This window comes from Mauremys mutica, chromosome 2 (assembly GCF_020497125.1).
Source record: "Mauremys mutica isolate MM-2020 ecotype Southern chromosome 2, ASM2049712v1, whole genome shotgun sequence".
NCBI classification, from domain to species: Eukaryota; Metazoa; Chordata; order Testudines; family Geoemydidae; genus Mauremys; species Mauremys mutica.
The window spans coordinates 228,388,136-228,408,916 of NC_059073.1; the positions used below are offsets into that span (position 1 = coordinate 228,388,136).

At 47.7% G+C, this 20,781-nt stretch overlaps 1 protein-coding gene across 2 annotated transcripts in view; it reads right to left on the bottom strand.

Moving 5' to 3' along the window:
* Window positions 1–16,762: 16,762 nt before the first annotated feature.
* Window positions 16,763–20,781, bottom strand: part of PLCL2 (phospholipase C like 2) — a 191,645-nt gene continuing 187,626 nt past the window's right edge. For both annotated transcript variants that reach the window (XM_045006205.1, XM_045006206.1), the window contains exon 7: window positions 16,763–17,685. In XM_045006205.1, coding sequence (XP_044862140.1) covers window positions 17,506–17,685 — 180 coding nt within the window. In that variant the 3' untranslated portion in view covers window positions 16,763–17,505. The remainder of the gene's footprint in view (window positions 17,686–20,781) is intronic.

Genomic DNA, 20,781 nt, shown 5'->3' on the forward strand with positions numbered 1-20,781 from the left:
TTGAAAGTGTGTGCTATTAAATCTCCTGCCAAACTATGACATGCCATTTGACTTACACTGCACTCTACTATGAAAGCACCAGGTAGAATTCATTCTCTAGAAAACAATGTATAAAATAAATGCATGTGAACATTAAATAAGAGAGCAAGGGATATAAGAATCTTGTAAGTGAGAAAAGTCCTTCAGAATTTACCTACCCTGTAGAGCTGGGGAAATAATGGGTTTTTCAGTTCTCTGGCAATTTTGAAAAGTTGAAAAACGTATTTTGAATTGGACCGAAAATTGTTGGTGAATCAAAACCTAAAAAGGAAAAAATTTGTTTCAAGTAAACAAAAGGTTTTGATTTCAAAGCATTTTTAAAGATTTTGAAATGTTTAAAAATAAAATTAAATGTCAAAATGAAACAGTTCTGATTTTTTAAAAAAAATATGTAGGATTTATTTTTAAACAAACAGTTTAGTGAAATGAACATGAAGTTGTGAAACAGTCTGGTGTCATTAAATCTGCATTTTTTGGCCAAAAAAATAGTTTCTGTTGAAAAATTTGAAATATTTCACCAAGCTCTATCTAGTGCTTCCATCAAATCCTGGATGTAAAAGGCCTCAATCCCACACCCCACTTAAAAGTGTTTCAAACGGCCCAGAGCACAGGGGCAAGTCCATTGGGAGCTCTCTTCAGAGGCTAAAATAATTCCATATTTTTTAATGTCTCCTTCCCTATGGGAGGCAAGGACTTCCCTACTCCGAAAGTGTGTCTGACCCCATTAGCACTTTGCTAATTGGAGTAAACTCTTTTACAGATGTGTTGAGAGCATTCTACACAGGACATGATAACTGATGGGTGATCCCTGGAGTTTGCTTCAGTCTGTGTTCACAACCAGTTTCTCCCATTGCTTGCCCACACTCAGGAAAAGGAAAGGAGTAGCCACCACCTTAACTGTCTACAAATTCAGCACATTGTGTCAGTTCCAGCTGGTCTGGAGAGGACTTGAAAGAAACCTCTCCAATGAGTTCCATCTCATCCTGGATTTGAAGCATTTAACCAAGTATCTGAGGAAGGCCTTTTTCTCACTCAAGACCTTGAGGCCTACCATTAAGGTGTAGTGAACTCAGAACAGTTTCTAGAGAACAGAGACCTTTGAGTTGCTTCTCTTCAGGGTTCTATTCTTCTGATTCATAAACAGTTCCTGAAGGTGTATGTGTTTCAAAAGCACTTCTGGGCACCTCTACCTCCTCTCACCCTAAGCTTTCATAAAGGTAGTCCTAAATTACATGATGGGTTGCTACAGGCCCCTTCAGAACTGGAGGACTCAGCAGCAGCAGTACAAGTGAAATCCAGACATTCATCAAGGATGCCTGTGTCATCAGTCTCAAGAAGTGATTTCCTTCCCTCTCCCCCTTAAATTGGTTTACCTGTAGGCTCTATTCAACACTTGGATAGTCATTTCTTCAGAGGACAGGATCTCTAAGGTGAGAGAGGAGGTTTTGGGCCTGTTGGGAACTGGGAAAATTAGTGCGACCATGTCAAGTTTCCAGTCTCCCTCACAGCTTGCATGAACCTTGTCCAGTGGGCAAAGTTCAAGATACATCCATCATAGGCTTCCGGTACGTTTTGGTAGTAAAGTGATTCTCTCATTCCCTTTTGCAAAAAAGGAGCTGAAGTGGTAACTGAGTGTCTCTTATTCCACTTCTGTGCAGTAATCATGAAAGATGCCAGTCTGCAAGAGGCTGGAGCCAACTGGGAAAACAAGGCACTTTGGTACCTGAGAGAAGAGCCTCTGTCTATCAGAAAGGCTGTAAACAAAGCTAGCCCTGCTACACGGCAGGGGCGCTACCAGTGGAAGCACATTCATATCCAGAGAGGCAATGGCAAATAGTGCTAGCATGGCAAATCTGAGTGAGGAGGAGGGACTGGAAGTTCCAGGATGGTGCCAAAGCTCACAAGGTTTGCCTGTGGGCTGACACTCATCTCTTGATCGTCTCAGCAGTCAGTAAGTTTTACAAGAATGTTGAATGGGATGGTAGAGTTGCTGAGTCGCCCCCTTTCTGCAAATCGAATGGGAGCTGTCGACAGCTGCCTGTCAAATTGCCTCACGGAACTGACAGTTCTCCAGATACACATAATGGCCATCAGCAGCATTGCAAAGATTAGGATTTATGTTCTGGGATCAGGTTCCCCTGGCTGCTGGGAGTGGCTTCTCAGTTGTACCCCTGAGAAGTCAGTCTTGATCTGCCTTTCTCCCCTTTCCATCTTATAGGTCAGTTGCTAGAGATTTTGGCACAGGAAAGAACTACTTTAATTCTGATCACTCGGAATTGGCCTGAATCCCCAGAAGAAGGATTGAGTTACTGAAATCCTGCATGTTACCTGTGGCGACTGATTCTCTCATAAAGCTTCTGCAGCATATAAGTATTCCTAGTAGTCATAGGCGGCATGTAACAGAAAAAAATCCTCTCTACAGTTCTGGCAATGTGCTATAATTAATGTAATTACCGTGCCCTACAGCATGTTAGAATTAATTTCAAATTTCAATTACGTAGGCACACAGGAACAGGAATTGCCATGTGGGATTAAACTCATGGTCCATCTAGTTCAATATCCTGTCTCTGATAGTGGCCCGCACCAGATGCTTCAGAGTTAGGTGCAAGAAGCTTCCTAATAGAGGTTGGCTTAAACCCTGAAGCATGAAATTGAATATCTCTTCTAAGCTTTTTGTTAGCATTAACTGTTGTAACTCTGGATATTATTATTATTTGTATCTTTCTGAAGATACTTGCAAAGATTTTTTTGGCCTCAGTGACATCCTACAGCAATGAGTTCCATGGTTAATAAAGTTGTGTGACAAAGCATTTCCCTTGGTCGGTTTCAGATTTGCCATCTTTAAATTTAATTTAAGGAATTTACCATATACCTACATCCGGTTAAGCATAGGTTTAGTAGACTCTAAATGATAAACATCATGATGCTCACCAGTCCCATGGATGTGTATCTAAGTGGTATACATGGACTATTCAAAACAGTGAGAACTGTCCAGTGGGCTGCCTGTTCTCCTCTCCACTCTGTGTAATCTTTGCCACTAAATGGAGCAGGATATTTGTTTTAGATCCTGCTCTAGGTTGAATCTTGGGTTATTCCTTTGGCGTATGATGTGATTTTCTTCAGGCCTGGTTATAATAATAAAAAAATAAAGCTATACCTATCTCATAGAGCTGGAAGGGACCCTGAAAGGTCATCAAGTCCAGCCCCCTGCCTTCACTAGCAGGACCAAGTACTGATCTTGCCCCAGGTCCCCTCAAGGATGGAGCTTACAACCTTGGCTTTAACAGGCCAATGCTCAAACCACTGAGCTACCCCTCCCCCTTGGGGAATGCTATGGGGTATTGCAATAGCACCTGACATGGGAAAGGAAGGGTTGAGTAGGATTTACACAGGTGTAACAGAGGCTAGAGACATTACAAACGCTCAAGAAGTTAGAGAAAATGTACAGCTATATCAAAGACAAACTGTATGTGATTTTATTGTGTTGAAAGGGATCATTCATTATAAGAGACGTCTCTATAGCTGCTGTTTTTTTTTCTTGATTTAGAGTCTTACATCTCAGTGTTACATTTTGTTGATAACGTAATGAACATTAAAATGACACATACTATTTCTTTCTTATAGTCAGCAGTAAATCATAACTCTTCTCAGCACTTGCTGCTAGTATTCCAAAACATCTAATTTATGCTTCTAATTGTTTTGAGACAGTGTTTATACTTGATCATTGTTTTTGCAGGCATTAATACTGCTTTTGGGTGTATTTTCCCTCAGATGTTATAGCTGCAGCAGAGAACAAATGTAAGAAGAGCTCAAATCACATGAAGAAAATACATTTCCTTTTGCTAGAGCATTGCAGTGCAAATGGTGAGTTATCGGTTAATGGTGGGACATTTAATACAGAATTTACATCTGAGTTTGAGCTATCACAATTCAGATGTCAGTCCTGTGGAATTGTACAATTTAATCCCTGAAAGAACAATCCATAATACCAAAGATACCTGCCATTAAAACCAACGTAGTACAACTTCTCAGCTGAGCCCCTGAAAAAGGAGGGCTCAGTTAGTGATTCCTCTCCAAGGACTGAATATTTCCCTAATCCGAGGTTCCCAGCTCCTATACTCAGTCCAGTCCCCGTATCATAAAAGCTCTGCAGGCTCTTTCCTGTGAGGTGCTGAGTGCCCTCCACACATACTGGCTTAAGAGGAGGTAGAGGAGGGTCAGCTAGTGTCAGGGTTGGGCCCTGTAAGAGCAAGGGGTCATAGTAAACCCAACATAGTTTTAAGTTCTGAGAGCTTGGGAACCACCAGAGCTGCAAATAAATGTTTTATAGAGTCACAAAACTAGAAATCACAGCATTCTGCCAATTCCATTAGGTTTGTGAGCTACTGGTTGCTAAAATCATGTGGGAAAGACTGTTGCAAAGTTGACAGGCCAGTACCAATGTTTCCAAGCCAGCAAAAGCAATGGCAGAATTGAATTTTTTTTAAAACATAGTGTCTACATAAAATGTAAAAAAAATACTGCGCATAAGGGTCTCTGTTACACTAGGGTCTTTATCGAATGTTACTGGCAGCCCACCCTTACTATCTCCCTCCAGTAGCAGAAGGATCTTTGGAAGGAAAGGGCTGTCCCTGGCAAAGGGTTCACTCTAAAGCAGAGATCCTTGGAAGGAGACCTCTGGAAGCTAGTTTCCTGTGTGGTATAGCTATGCTATAAGAGATGGTCCTTACCACTCCAGCCAGGGAAATCTCAACTTCATTTTCAGTGTACCTGACAAAATGTAAATAAGTATTGGCACTTGATGTTTCAAGAGAAGATGTTACTGGTAATATGTCTTGCTTAATTCTTTGTGTTTGAGAATGTAATTACTACTAGAAATGGGTCCAGACCAGAGCCACAGATCTCAACAATTCTGAAAGGGATGAGGATTTGAAATCTGGATCTGAAGCCTGGCGTATCTTTAAGACTTTTTTGACCGAATGGGAGAAACTCCAAAGAGAAAGGTGTGCTAAGCTTGCAAGCCAAAGTGCATAACAAGCATGCTGAAAGTGTAACAGAGGTTCTTTTGTGTTACTGTACAGTACAGCCAACGGTACAATGGATTAACAATATTGACATGGCCAATTCTCGGGAACCCAGAACCTATTTGCTCAGTTCATATCCATGTTCATGGTGTGGCTTACATTTTAAAACCTACTATACAAATGAACTAAGATCAGTAGTGTGAGCAGTATATGCCACTGGAAAATCTCTAGTGTGCAGTGTGATTTGCAAAACAACATCCAGTGAAACCTATTTAAGTGAACAAAGGCTGCCTTCACCACTATGTGAGGGTGGATTGGTGTGGGTTGTGCATACACATCATTGTCCCAACACTAATACACAACCCATTTCAAAGTGGTTTACAAAGGAAGTTAAATATAATTATCCCCATTGAAGAGGTGGAGTAAAGTGAGGCACAGAGAGGTTAGGTAACTTGCCCAAGAACAGGAAGCAGTTTTGTGGCAGAGTCCTGAACAGTATCTTGCACTCTCAACTCAGTGCCCTAGCCAATGCTGTCACCTCCGCTACAAACAGTGAAGGATGCTCCAAACAATGGAAAAGAAAGTTGTTAAGAACATAACATGCCCCTGCACGATTGAGCTCTGCTCTCTGCTGAGGCACCTAAGTTTCCACAGAGAGGAGCTTTTCTTTTCTTCTTCGAGTGATTGCTCCTATGCATTCCAGTTAGGTGTGCGCACTGCGCGTGCACGGCTCTTCGGAAGATTTTTACCCTAGCAACTCCGGCGGGCCGGCTGGGCGCCCCCTGGAGTGGCGCCGCTATAGCGCAGGATATATACCCCAGCCGGCCCATCCGCTCCTCAGTTCCTTCTTCCCGCCCGTGACAGCCGTTGGAACAGTGGAGCACAGCTCAGCTGACCTCCACTTCCCTAGCTACTCGTAGTTTTCTCTCCTTCTGTTTATAGTTGTAGTTAACTCTGTTTGTTTGTAGAATAGTCTAGTGTATTTATTTTACAGGGGTTGGGGTTTATCCCCTTCCCCTCACCCGGGGCCGGGTCCGATGCCTGGTCCACAGGGTTTTCTAATGCTCGGCCGGCCACAAGCCGCTGCCGACAAGAGATCTTCTCCTAAGTGCCTCGAGGGATCTTACCTCACAGATAAGTGCCGCATTTGTGAGGCCCTTAATCAGTGAACAAAGGGGAGCGGGGCTTTCGTTTTAAACAGCTCCTGAGGGAGGCAGCTCTTGCTCCTCCGCTCTCGGCGCCGAGCGCTAGTTAGTTTTCACGGCGCGCTCCCTCGGCACCGGACCGCCGGTGCCGCCAAGACCTCCTGGCACCACCGTCGCTGACTCCGACGTACCCTCGGCATGGACCTCTCTCCTGGAGGATGAAGAGTTACTCCGGCCAGGCAAGAGCCGTCGAGTCCGGTGCTGGAAAGCTCCCCGGTACGCACCGTGGTCGAGCTCGCCCGGAAGCTGCGTCCGAGCCGCCTGCTCCGCAGCCGAGCGCTATGCTCAGTCGGATCGCCCGGCACCGATGTCTGCCGCGGCACCGACAATATCCGCACCTTTCACTCTGGCCAGGCAAGAGCCGTCGAGTCCGGTGCTGGAAAGCTCCCCGGTATGGACCGTGGTCGAGCTCGCTCTGAAGCTGCGTCCGAGCCGCCTGCTCCGCAGCCGAGCGCTATGCTCCGTCGGATCGCCCGGCACCGATGTCTGCCGTGGCACCGACAATATCCGCACCTTTCACTCCGGCCAGGCAAGAGCCGTCGAGTCCGGTGCTGGAAAGCTCCCCGGTATGGACCGTGGTCGAGCTCGCTATGAAGCTGCGTCCGAGCCGCCTGCTTCGCAGCCGAGCGCTATGCTCCGTCGGATCACCTGGAACCGATGTCGGCCACGGCACCGACAATATCCGCACCTTTCACTCTGGCCAGGCAAGAGCCGTCGAGTCCGGTGCTGGAAAGCTCCCCGGTACGGACCGTGGTCGAGCTCGCTCTGAAGCTGCGTCCGAGCCGCCTGCTCCGCAGCCGAGTGCTATGCTCCGTCGGATCGCCCGGCACCGATGTCTGCCGTGGCACCGACAATATCCGCACCTTTCACTCCGGCCAGGCAAGAGCCGTCGAGTCCGGTGCTGGAAAGCTCCCCGGTATGGACCGTGGTCGAGCTCGCTATGAAGCTGCGTCCGAGCCGCCTGCTTCGCAGCCGAGCGCTATGCTCCGTCGGATCGCCCGGAACCGATGTCGGCCGCGGCACCGACAATATCCGCACCGTTAACTCCGGCCAGGCAAGAGCCGTTGAGTCAGGTGCCGGAAAGCTCCCCGGTACGCACCGTGGTCGAGCTCGCCCGGAAGCTGCGTCCGAGCCGCCTGCTCCGCAGTCGAGCGTGATGTTCAGTCGGATCGCCCGGCACCGATGTCTGCCACGGCACCGACAGTATCCACACTGTTAGCTCCGGCCAGGCAAGAGCCGTCGAGTCCGGTGCTGGTAAGCTCCCCGGTACGGACCGTGGTCGAGCTCGCTAGGAATCTGCGTCCGAGCTGCCTGCTCCGCAGCCGAGCGCTATGTTCAGTGGGACCGCCCGGCACCGATGTCTGCCGCGGCACCGTCAATGTCCGCACCATTAACTCCGGCCAGGCAAGAGCCGTCGAGTCCGGTGCCGGAAAGCTCCCCGGTATGGACCGTGGTCGAGCTCGCCCTGAAGCTGCGTCCGAGCCGCCTGCTCCGCAGCCGAGCGCTATGCTCCGTCGGATCGCCCGGCACCGATGTCTACCGCGGCACCGACAATGCCCGCACCATTAACTCCGGCCAGGCAAAAGCCGTCGAGTCCGGTGCTGGAATACTCCCCGGTATGGACCGTGGTCGAGCTCACTATGAAGCTGCATCCGGGGTGCCAGCTATGGTCGAGCTCACTATTCCCTCCACGCCGGAGACAGTGTCCACGGCGAGGGGGCTGATTGCAACGACAGCATCTACGCTGCCTCAACCCCCGGCACCGCCGGTGGGGGTTACATAGTCGTTGGGCAAGCCTGCCTTGATCAGACCGCCCTACCTCGGCACCGCACAGCGGCACCGTTCAGGGTCGCGATTCCGCAGATGTTCTCGGTCCCGTCACCGATCTAGGTCTCGGCGCCGTTCTCCCTGTTGGTACCAGTAGTGCTCGCGGCACCGGTCAGCATCCCGTTCGCCGGTCTGGGACACTCAGCTCCGATCAAGCCTCAGGCACCGCCCTCGGTCGACCGCCCGGCACAGCTTCGGTGGCAGGTCCCGTTCTCGGTACCGGTCTGTCTACCGGTACCGATCCCCGGTGCCACATCGAGCGACGTCAGTTACAGACGGAGACTCTACCAAGAGCTTTCAGCTCCTCCAGGGCCATCCAGCCACGCATCAGTGTCGTCCCGTGCGGACACTTCATATGCGTAGCACTCTGTTTTCCGATGTGCCCTCCAGAGTCTTCGAGGAGACCTATCAGTGGTCATTCTGGACGCCGTGGGTGTACTACCACGCCAGAGGCGTACCGGTGATCCCATCTCGCTCCGTTCCCTCCGAGCTCTGGGTGCCAGAGGTGACAATTAGTCGTCCCCGTCCGACCGGTACAGAGCAACCCCCGGTTCGGCACCGGGCTCCCAGATCCCACCGGATCAGGAGGTCGTCCAGGAGCTCGAGCCCACACAGGACCCGCTTGTCCCGGGCCTTTCTTCTTCCTCCTCCCCAGATGAGGCGGGGGCAGGAACATACCCCTCCGGCCCTCCTCTAATCGAAATGCGACCAGCCCCTAAATCCAAAGAGGCTGGGCGTGTCTTACTGGGCCATAAGATGTACCCGGAGGGGGCCCTGCAACTTCGTGTAGCGAACCAGCAAGCCCTGCTTATCCGCTACTGTGTGTGGCGGTGGGCAAATTTACAGAGTCGGTTCTTCGGAACTCCCGTCAAGAGTTCGATGCCCTCCTGCAGCAAAGGACGGAGCTGGAGAGAGCTTCCCTCCAGGCCTCGTTGGACGCAGCTGACTCCACTGCCATGACTCTGGCCTCGGGTGTTGCCACGCGGCGCGTTTCAGGACTCCAGTTATCGAGCCTTCCCTCGCAGCTGCGGCACGCTATACAGATCTTGCCCTTCAGTGGCACAGGCCTGTTCTCTGACAACACTGGCCCTAGGCTGCAGAACCTAAAGGGCAGCAGGGTCACTTTGCTCTCTCTCTCTCTCTCTCGGCATGCACACGCCGGTAATTCAGCGCCGACGTTTCCGTCCCCAACCTCCGCTCTTACCCTGCGCCTTGACAAGGTCAGGACATGGCCAACGGGCGTGGCTTACACAGTCGTGGCCATCAATCCGCACCCCAAAGGAGCCAGAATTAGGGTCCTTCTGACCACCAATGGGGAAAAAGCCTACCCATCCTCGCCCCTCCTAAGGACCCCTCTCACGAGCGATTCCTCTGGCAAGAGGTGCGGACGCTCCTCCTCATCGGAGCTATACAGGAGGTATCTAAGGGCGAAACCTATTCCCCTAAGCGAAGGGAGGTCTCAGACCTATCCTAGGCCTGCAGGAACTCAACAAGTCACGATGCAGATGAGTTCCGCATGGTACCCAGGGCGACTGTCATCCCATCCTGGGATCCCGGAGACTGGTACACCGCCCTCGATATGAAGGGCGCGTGTTTTTCACGTTGCCATTTCTCTTCCACACAGAAGGTACCCTCGGTTTGGGGCCTACCATCGTTACTCCCAGTATACGGCCCTCCCGGTTGGCCTCTATACAGCCCAGGGGTATTCAAGGTGCATGGCTGTAATCGCCGCCTTTCTTCGCCACCGTCTGATACACGTTCTCCGTGTCTAGACGAGTGGCTCATTCGAAGAACCCCCGGGCCCAAAGTACCAGTCATGTGGGCATCGACACGAACCTATTCCTGTGTCTAGGCCTGATGATCAATAGTAAAATCCACTCTGATTCCCATATAAGGAAGGGAATTCATTGGGGCCGTCCTGGACTCCAGACTCGCCAGAGCCTGCTTTCCTCAGCCTTGGTTTCAGGCGAGGGTAACAATTGTACAAGGTCTACGGACCTTCCCGCCAACTTGGGCTCGCTCTTGCCTCGGTTTCCTGAGTCACATGGCTGTCTACACGTTTGCAACTAAACATACCAGGCTTTGCCTCTGTTCACTTCAATCGTGGCTCACCTGGGGGTGCCACCCGGGCAGAGATGGCATACTCGTGGTCGTCTCGTTTCCCCCGAGCAGCCTAGGCTCCCTCGACCGGGAGTCGGCGTCCTCCCCGGTGTATCCGGGGATGCTGTTTCACTCACCCCTCGGGGTCCCTCGTGACAGACAGCCCATCTCTCGGCTGGGTGCGCACCTGGTGTAGTTTCGCACTCACGGCCTTCGGTCAGCGCAAGAGCTGGCCTTACACATCAATGTCCGAGAGCTGAGAGCAGTCTGCCTTGTGTACCAGGCGATTCAGCTGGCGGATGGTCTCAGCAGATCCTTCCTGTCTCACAAGTGGTGGTTTCCTCCCGTCTTTATCTATTCCGTTTTCCAGAAGTGGGTCTTCCCCCGCATAGCCCTCCTCGCTTTCGCGAGAACGGAAAGAGGGAGAGAAATTCTCCTCGTTCCAAGGCCTCTCCCCAGGCTCGGTCTTGGAGGATTTTCCTGAGGCCATGGATCAGCCATCTGCCGTACGCTGTCCACTGTCCCCGCTGGTTCACAAGGTCCTGCTCAAACTCCGCAGGGACAGAGCGCCCCTGATCGGGTTCGCTCCAGTGTAACCTGGGCAGCACTGGCATACCATGTTGCTACACCTCTCGGTAGCAACCCTCTTGGCACAGACCCCACGACAACCTTCACCACCCGGTCTTGTAATCCCTGCACCTCACAGCAGGACTCCGGCATGGCTAAACCGATCCGAGTTACATTGTTCGGCCTCGGTTCTACGGGATTCTCCGGGGTGGTAGAAAATTCGTCCATTCGATTAAAGTATCTGGCCGAGTGGAAGCGTTTCTCATGCTGCTCCGAAACGCGCAATGTTTTCCCGCCAAGATCCCGCTCCGTTCCATCTGGTTCCTCAGGGCTTGGAGCGTTTATGCACCCCCCCCCCAAGTGGGGCCCCGCCATAAACCTGGCTCTTCAATCTGGTTCTACCCAGTTTTATGACTGCCTTATTCGAGCCAATGTCAACATGCTCATTGATATAACTGTCCTGCAAGGCAGTTTCCTGTAGTCTTTCCTGCGGCCACACGAGTCTCCGAGCTTCAGACTCTCACAATAGGCCCAAGGGATACTGTGTTCCTCAAGGACAAGGGCAGTTATTACCATGTCCGACCTGCCTCCCCAAGGAGGTGTCGGCCTTTTATAGCCACCAGGATATCTTCCTTCCGGTCTTATTTCCGAAGCCACTCTCTGTGCAAGGAGAGCAACGGTTGCCCTCCTTCGACATCTGCAGGGCGTCCGCAATCTATATCTAGCGGACAGAGCCCTCTCGTAACGCCCCCACAACCTTCATCGTACCGGCATACCGGACGAAGGGCATACCTGTCTCCTCCTAGAGGATTTCATCTTCAATGACGTTGTGCATCTGCACCTCTTCTGTTTCGGCCCATGTGCCATAGAGCCACCTTGCTGCACATTCCGCCAGGGCTCACGCTTCTCAGCTGCATTCCCTTTTGGGGGATGTGTTGTACACCTACCTGGTCCTCGGTCCACACCTTTGCCTCATTGGTCCGGGAGTCCAGAGCTGTTGCAGCCTCTGGCTTAGCGGTTGCGTTCTGCAACATCTAACTCCGACCCCACCGCCTAGGTAAGGCTTGGGAATCACCTAACTGGAATGCATAGGAGCAATCACTCGAAGAAGAAAAGACGGTTACTCACCGTAGTAACTGTTGTTCTTCGAGATGTGTTGCTCCTATCCATTCCAGACCCGCCCTCCTTCCCCACTGTCGGAGTAGCCGGCAAGAAGGAACTGAGGAGCGGATGGGCCGGCTGGGGTATATATCCTGCGCTATAGCGGCGCCACTCCAGGGGGCGCCCAGCCGGCCCGCCGGAGTTGCTAGGGTAAAAATCTTCCAAAGAGCCGTGCACGCGCGGCGCGCACACCTAACTGGAATGGATAGGAGCAACACATCTCGAAGAACAACAGTTACTACGGTGAGTAACCGTCTTTTATGAACCATAGGAGGCTTATTGGAGCAGAGGTCCTCCACAGATGGCTTGTGAACACCAAGTTCCTCTGCTGTGCTTCTCCTACCGCAGCTCAAGCCCATCTCTCCTCATTGCAACCCCCACAAAACACTTTCCTGGTCACCCTGTTCCATCATTTCTCATGACTCACTCACCTCAGCTTTGCAGGGTGCTATTGCCTGGTGTGTCAGGGAGCAGAAGGGACATGAGGGGTGGGTGGGTAGGGCTATAAAGGCCAGAATGGGACTGTGCAGGGCACTGGTATTTGAAGAGGTCTCCCAGGACGGCTTCCTTTTCTCTTTGACACACCAGGCAGCACTGCTAGGAGAAGAAAATGTCTCTACACCGACACTTCACCAAAGGCTCCCTGTGACACTACTGCCTTAGCGCACCAGGGAGCCCAGGCAGCAGCACGGAGGGAACCCTGCAAGCTCCATTGTGTTGCAGAGGCAATAGTCTGCCCTCAGACCCTCTGCAAGGCCCCTCCTGGATATAGCGCCAGTACCACCACCCCCTGCTCCTTTTTGTACAAAACCCTCTTCTGCCCACTCACCGGCCCCCTCCAAACATCCATGTTTAACTCCTCACTGATGCCTAAAAGCCGCACAGACTATCTCCATGTACCACTCCAATCCAGCATGTTCTGGTGCTGCTCCCTAGTGCATTGAGAGCTGAAGCAGCGGCTCTGAAGCCTCCTCTTGCCCGCCACACAAGCCCCTTTCCATGCCCAGTCTTTGTGCTCTCAGAACACCTGGGCTGCTGCCCAGTCTGGCTCCTTGGCCCCCTTAGGGGCTCGGTATGGAGCAGAGCTGGGGCATCAGAGAGGGAGGTGTAGCAGCATCTGAAAGCAGAAGTAGCCAGCAGGAGCTGACAGTTGAAAGCATTTCCTTACTGAGAACAGACAACTTGTAATGACTAATGGGAACACGAGCTGAGACTCACCCACCCCCATAATCCCGCTAGCACTGATCAAGCTAGTGTGCTAAAAATAGTAGTGTAGGCATCATAGCACAGGCACTGGCAAGCAGCAGCACAGGGTAACCACCCTAAGAACAAACCAAGCAGGTCTTGGGCAGGAATGTGCACTGGCCCATGCTGTTTGCTGCCTGTGCTAAACTGCTGTTTTCGGCAAGTAGCTTGATAAGAGCTAGCAGGAGTATGTTTGCTCAGGTTGGGGGATGGACGGGGATGGGGACGGACCCCCGCCCCCCCGGGAGCTGGTGTGGAGTAGCCAGTACATGTTAGGTAATGCAGCCTTATTCCCAATGTCAATAAGCCCTTAGTCCTGCTTTAATAGCAAATCTCAAGGCAACCCTAGCTGCGGAGCATAGTACTATGACTGGCTAGCTCACTGTATGGATACTGTGTAGCCATAAGGCTACTTGCACTTTAGCCCAGTTTAGAATCTAGATGAACTAAACTCCAGCATAAAATGCTCTTCACAACATTTTGAGCCATGTTTTCATAGGGGTAAGGTTTGGATGACAGCTTGCCTTTAAAACGCGCAGATCACGTAAGTGTTGCTGGGAGCTACATCACAATCTCTGCAGGTGGCAAGGAGAAAGCAGTATTGTTAATGAAATAACATTCACACCCTGGAAACAGGCGAGTTGTACAAATGGAAATTTCTGAACTGCGAGCGCATTGGGCTGGCTCTTTACAGATTGTTTCATTTGATTAGTAGATTGTAGATGCCATTTTTTAGTCATCTCAAAAGCACTTCCATGTTTCATGCTGGCAGGTCTGACATCTTTCTTCTGCTTCGGCATCAAAAAAGGAAAAAAGAATGGTATGGTAACCAGCCATGGAGTGTTATCAAAATGATTTATACACAGCATGTAACTATTGCTGAAAGGCCTGATTCATACATTATTATGCGTACTACCTAGGATGGCAGGATTGGTGAGCTTCTAAGGGGGCACAACAAGGCATTAAGAGTAGGAGGCTAAATAAGAGAGAAATGGGGGAACTTGTACTCTTGGCATGAAATCCTGGCCCTCTTGCAGTCTTTGGGGCCAGGATTTCAGCTGTAGAACTCAAACCTGAACTTCATTTTGGACCCTTTGTGAAACGGGGGGTGGCAAGAAAGAACTTAAAATTGACAGTTTTCCCCCAGGTAAGGCTTCCATTTGTTAGGAGATTTCTAGGATGGTGTGAAGTTGAACTAGTTTGCTCCTATACCGGCCCACCATCTGGAGGGTAGGGCATGGCCAGAGCATGCTGTACTCCAGGGAAACTTGAGGCTGCTCTAAACTATGCCCATGGAAGGCTCCACGATCAGGTGGCCACAAGGGGCTCTTTACAACCCGTCCTCCTCACCTGCACTCAGTGCTTTCTGAGTGCATCTGAAGCTGGAAGTTCCAGTTTAGCTTGGTACCTTTCCTGGGCCAGGACTGTTGCATCCTTTGTCTTGTGTACAGAGCAGAGCACAGGGTCAATATTTAAATGACAAATAAGTCATGTGTGCATTTTCTTTCAAATGGCACTCCTCTCTCTATCTTAACATTGACTAGTTCTTACCAGGGCTGAGAAAAGGCAAAAAAAGGCAATTTGATGAAAACCTATATTCATTTTTTGGGACCATTTATCACAATTCAAACATATGTACAGTGAAAACAAAGGATATAAAGTTGAAACCAACTGTGGTTGGTTTTGTTTTGTATTGAATACCTAGAAAACAACCAGCAAACACGGTCTTCATTTATAACCTGAAAATAAACAGTGTTAAAAATGGAGTAGCAAATAAAATAACTTGCATTATGGATACAAGGACGCTTTGTTAAGGAAACATAATTGAAAGAACCTCATTGACAACTTTGGTCTTGAATTTACAATGCCTGGATTACCACTAGCATCATTTCAAGTGTAAACACTTTGTTTTTCTAAAATGCAAGATGCATACGCCTTCTGGATGTCCAAGTCCCTCTCATTGTTCAATGTGTTTTATAAGCTCATTTTAAGACATATTAGATACAACTCTGGGCCATGTATGAATAATGCATGGATGGTTTCCATTCAAAGCAACAGAAAGCAATATTAGAATGTAAAATGTTGGTGTTTTGAGTGGTGGGGTTTTTTAGGTTGAATGAATACATTTTATTTTTAATTGTGCTTTTCTGCTTTCCCTAAGCACGGTTTAAGCATACATGAGATAAAGGCATCATAATAGAGTCATTTTTGGAAATGCTAGTTTTGTTTGTGTTGGGTAACTGTACATCTAGTGAGCATGGAGTCATGATTAGTTGCAGTCCCATGTACTTTTGGTTTCAAAATTTAAAATTACTCATAGGTCAGATTTAACTCATGCAGTATACTGCCTTTTTTTCCTTTCTTTTTAGGTTGCTTGCCTTTTGAACAAACAAACAATATTTTAGGCAAATCTTACATCCTTGAAGGAGATCAGGGATTAACGTGCCTTAGAGAAATGTGTAAATGGAATGAGTACCTGAGATGGCAGAATTCTGATTATATGTAGTTTAAGAAACAATCTCATTTATGGTATGTTATAATCTGCCATACTGTCGGTGGTGCAAAGTGATGCTGGCCAGGATTCCTGTTGGAGTTTTGTTGACTTGTGGTCATATTTAAGGACAATACACATTATAGTGATGTTTTCCAGATTGTTTTCTAAAGCTATTGGCTTTCTGCTTAAATCAAAAGTTGTCAGTAAACACTCACTGCAACTAGGTTATTGAAGTTTCTGATAAATATTTGTTTACAGTGAAATTGCCCTTGTACATTTGTAGCCCAGTTCATTCCTCATTCCCATTTAGTTTGTGAAAAATACATCAGGGATGCATTTGGCCTATGCAGACTAATTTTGTATTAACTACTACTAAGAATGCTGCTTGCTTCCTATCAATTTCACATGGAATCAGGGATCTCACAGCTGACAGCCTTGGGAAAGATCACTTAAAGAGCAATGGTGACTATCGGCCATATTTTACATCTTTATATGGCAGTCAATGGAAGTTTTGCCTAAGTAGGAGCATAATATTTTGGGCTTGCAGTATAGGATCTGCTTACTGGAAGTTGAGTGAGCAGCACCTGCTACAATCAGCTCCTAATCTGTACAGAATGTCATTTAGAAAAACAACTTCAAAGGGTACTGCACAGGGTGCGTTCAACTTCTTTAATGACTAGAGAATGTAATCAGATCCATGTAGGCGGATTGCTGCCTCTTGGGAGAGCTCCATTAAAGTCAACAAGATTCTGTGTAGATGAAGCTTTCATTGCAGAATCAGGGCCTTGGTTTGGTATAAGTGAAACCTCTGTCTGGTCTAAAGTGCCACTCAAGGATTCAATAAAATCCCCTCTGCTGAATAGAAGCTGCATTTTAATCTTATTTTTCTTTGAATATAATGCACTGTGTGATGATACACTGCACTTAAATCAGAAGCCCTAATAGATGGCTTTAAGTTTGTATAATAACTTTAAGAGTACATTAGCTACTGTACCTTTATCACCTATTGTGTATGGAAGAAAATATTTTTAAACTGAAAAATAAAGTTAAAGTTTAGTTAAAAGATTTACTTGCATGGGAGTGATATCACAAAACTTGCTTTTAATGTGAACACTTCACTTCACAGAATGAAAAATTATTTATAACACTTTACTCGCATTTTGGTCACTTTTACATTAGCTGTACACATTTGCTGAAGTTCATAGGTATGTATCGTCTTTAGGCCTAGGCTATATCAGACTGATTGCACATTTTCCTTTCACACAATGGCTCTCCTATAGTGCACTGAAGTGTCAGTGAGCACCGTCTAGTTACATTCTCCTTTTTACTTATGGCTCAACAAGAAAAAAAATATTCCCCTTCAAACCCAAATACCCTCAAGTGTCTAAAATAAAATCCACATTTTTTAGGGAATGTGTAATTCATTTTATTGACCTGATTTTCATAAGTTAGGTGCACAATTGCATACCCATGTATTACAAACAATTACTGAATTTTGCACAAAAATCAAGGAATTGCACACCTAATTATTTTGAAAATCAAGCACAGTCACAGTCCATCTATGAATCCATCTTCCCTTTTCAGCACACTTTACTGAATTATGATATATTTTACACATATACATTTTGGCCAGCAAGATAATTTCCATGTTAAACAATTTCATTGCCGTCACACGCAGAATTGCAAAGTACGTTCACAGTTTTAATAGATTGTAATTAGCTTTTCCAGTTGTGCTTTAAAAACTCCAAATATAGTTTTCAATATTAAGTGCAAAGCAAATGTCCTGTGCAGCTACAATTGGTTGCAGAGTTATAAACTCCAGAATTATGAGCAGAAAATTCCCTCATTCTCCAATTTCATCACTTGACTTTTCAGGTATGGCCTCCAGGCTTCGACGGGGCTTTGAGACGTCTGCATTTTCAGTGCCTGGTTTATTGAGTCCACATGAAAGAGCAGCATAATGGATTTGTTTCAGATTCTCCAATGTCTCATTTTTAGCATATTTTAGAAGATCAGCTTGTCCCTGTAAGAACAAGTACAGTTAGAACATACAGTCAAAAATCGGATTCTTTTCAGATTTATTGTACAGTTGCCCTACTCGTGAAGATAAAAACCAGATTACTATGCGTTAGTAAGAAACCATGCTACTTGCTTTCTCTGGAGCCAACTGGATGTATAAACAAAAGAACAGAAACCCTCGCTACCCAACAGCTTTCAGTAACAGAATCTGCTACAGTTTTTAACACATGCTGTTTATTAATGCAGACAGATGTGGGGATTCATTTGTACACCTCACAGAGCAGTTACATGCTTTTCTTTTTTGTTTATCAGCAAATCTCTTCACTCAACAGTAGCCTGGTGATAAACCTAAATAAGGGCGGGTGTCAGAGAAAGCCCTTGTGAGAGGGGCAGAGAGGACTGAAAACTCAGCTGGATTACATTGATGATGCTTCCAAGGAATTGTATTTGTTCTGCTGTACTAGGCGGAGCTTAAGGAGAAGCTCAGAGAAAGGACAGGCCTAGAACAGGAATGGCTATCCCTCCCTCCCTTCCCTTGGTGGAGTCATGCTGTCATTAGCTAGGCTCTCCCTACTTGCAGCTGTGCTCAGGAAGAGCCAAAGACGTGAACCACCACGAGGCATTGCTGCTACAAACACCAACTCCTCCATATGCTATTTACATGCAGGAATCCATAGGCTGACCATGCTACAGAGAACAGCCTCTTCCCTGAGTCACTGCACATAGAAGACTTCACAGAACCTGTGTAGAGAGCCTCCTCTCTGGAGGGCCGCTCTTTGCTCGCAGAAGTAAAACAGGATAAGCCAGCTCTGAATAAGCATACCAGATCAGTATAGAACTTGCTAAAGAATGTTACGGTACTGACACAATGATGAAAAATATTTTCATATGGAATCAGAATGTACCAAATTATTTCTGTTTGAGCCACACAAATGGAAAACATTGTTGTATACAAAAAAAAAGTCCTCCTTGAAATTGCAATTGGCAATGCATGTTCCACCTATGGGGAGACAAGTAACAGAAAGTTCAGCCACTGCGGCACTGGCTTCAATAACATTCTGATTCTTTCATCTGTTAAAGGAAACCAGGACTTCTTTTTTTTCTTCAAACATGACAACCAAGAAAGTTAATTTAAAACATTCCGGTAGAATAAGTGAGTCATAGCGAGAGTGCATCTGTTTCTAGCATAAGTTGTTATGTGGATTAGTTAGAATGCAGTTTTAGAACTTTAACCAGGCTGTTTATTATAGGTTGTACTGGTGGCTCGGCCTACAATTAAGCTTGCCTGACACTCCCCATTATGAGACTCTGTTGCTTACAACTATGTGAATCTTTAACTGTTTGGGCTGAAATTTTCCATACTGCCTCAGCCTCAAGCTGATTTTTTTTTCTGAAAAATTTCAGCATAAAATATTCAGCCATTTCCAATAACAAGATTACAGAAAAAAGTGGGGTTTCTGTCCATTAAAAAATTCTTAAGACTTTTTCTTTGAATGGCTCTAGTGTTCGATATTTTAAAGCAAGGACTTGTAATTTGGCAGGGGGGTGGCCTTTGTATTAGGGATGTGCCTTTTGATGTAAAAATATGCTTGTTTGGCCAAGTGATAAGCCTTTGAAAAATTGAAGTTTGCACATGCTCAGTAGAGATTTCATCAATGTAAGCAGCTAAATTTCCAGAGTCTGTCCTCAGGGAGCATGCGCCTACATATGGTTGTGCATGTTCTATCCAGCCTTGGGCTACAAGTGTGAAGCCTGACTTTCTCTGTAATGGTTGCTCCCTGTTACCTTGGGCTGGGCCCTAGAACTACGAGTAGGGAGATGGTCTCTCCTGTGCTATTAATGCCCATGCTTCTGCCCAGGCCACGTGGGGGAGGAAGCTGTCTGATTCAAATGTAGAGGGAACAAGAGCTGGACTGGGGGGGGCGGAGGGGGGAGAGAATCTGGAACTGGGAGTGGGGACTGGGTGTGACTGGACAAGGAGACTGGCTAGGACTGTTTGGAAGAGAACACTGGGAGATGGTGAGAAAAATTCAGGGGGGCTGGGAGATAGTTAGCTTATGGGGAGAACATTGAAATCAGACAAGGAGCTGGGGACAACTGGGACTGACTGGACAAGAAGACCAGGACTAAGAGCTAGTGGGGAGAGCTGAGAAAGAGCTGGGGTGCCAGGAGAGAACAGGGACTGACTGGGAGCTGGAGTGGACAGAGTGACTGATGCTGGAGGACAAGCCTGCAGAAGAAGAGTGGGATGGATGGGAGAAGGACCCAAGAGACGAGAACTGAGAGTGGCTGGGCAAGGAGACTGGGACTGGAAATGGTGGGGGAGAGGGGAGAAAAGGAGAGACTGGGCCTGGGTAAGTTAAGAACAACAGTACTAGGGCAGGGAACCAGGGATGGAGAAGAGACAGGACTGGGACAAGTTGAAGGGAATGGTGCAGAATGGGTCAAGTCAGGGCAGAGGGAGGGGGAGGAATAGGCAGAAGAGTCTGCGCCCACTAGAGCACACTCCCAGCCAGAGCCTGAAATGGAACCCAAGATTAACAGATAGCAACAGGAGATTGTCATTCTCTGTATGGACTAGCAGTGGGGTGCGGGGTGAATGGCACTCTTTTCCCATTGGGTTTCATACATAGTTGCTGACAGCAAAGGGATAGTGAGACTCAGTACTTCATTAACTCAAGTGGCAGAGGTCAGTGCAATGGCTCTAAAGATTCCAACCCTGCTGATGAACCATGGGGTTGTCAAGATGATGCCACAGGATGGAATTTCCCCCCTCCCAGTTTGCTTGTTTAAAAACCTAGGATATTACACACAAACTCCGTTAAAAGTCCACTACTGAGGTTGCAAAGTAAAGCACTTCAATGTTAGGAAATGCCAGAATTAATTTCCCCCCGGTGGAGAGGCAGTGTGACACAGTCTTTAATTACATGATCACATACTGTTTTTCCACAGGACCAATTTTCAAAGGTTCATCATTCTTTCAAACTAATTCACCCCAGAACAATACAAGGCACCGTTGAGCCCTGCCATTTTGGCTTTGGGGATATTCAAAAAAAGGAAGCAAGACTTTAAAAAAAATTCAAAGATTAATCAATTCCAA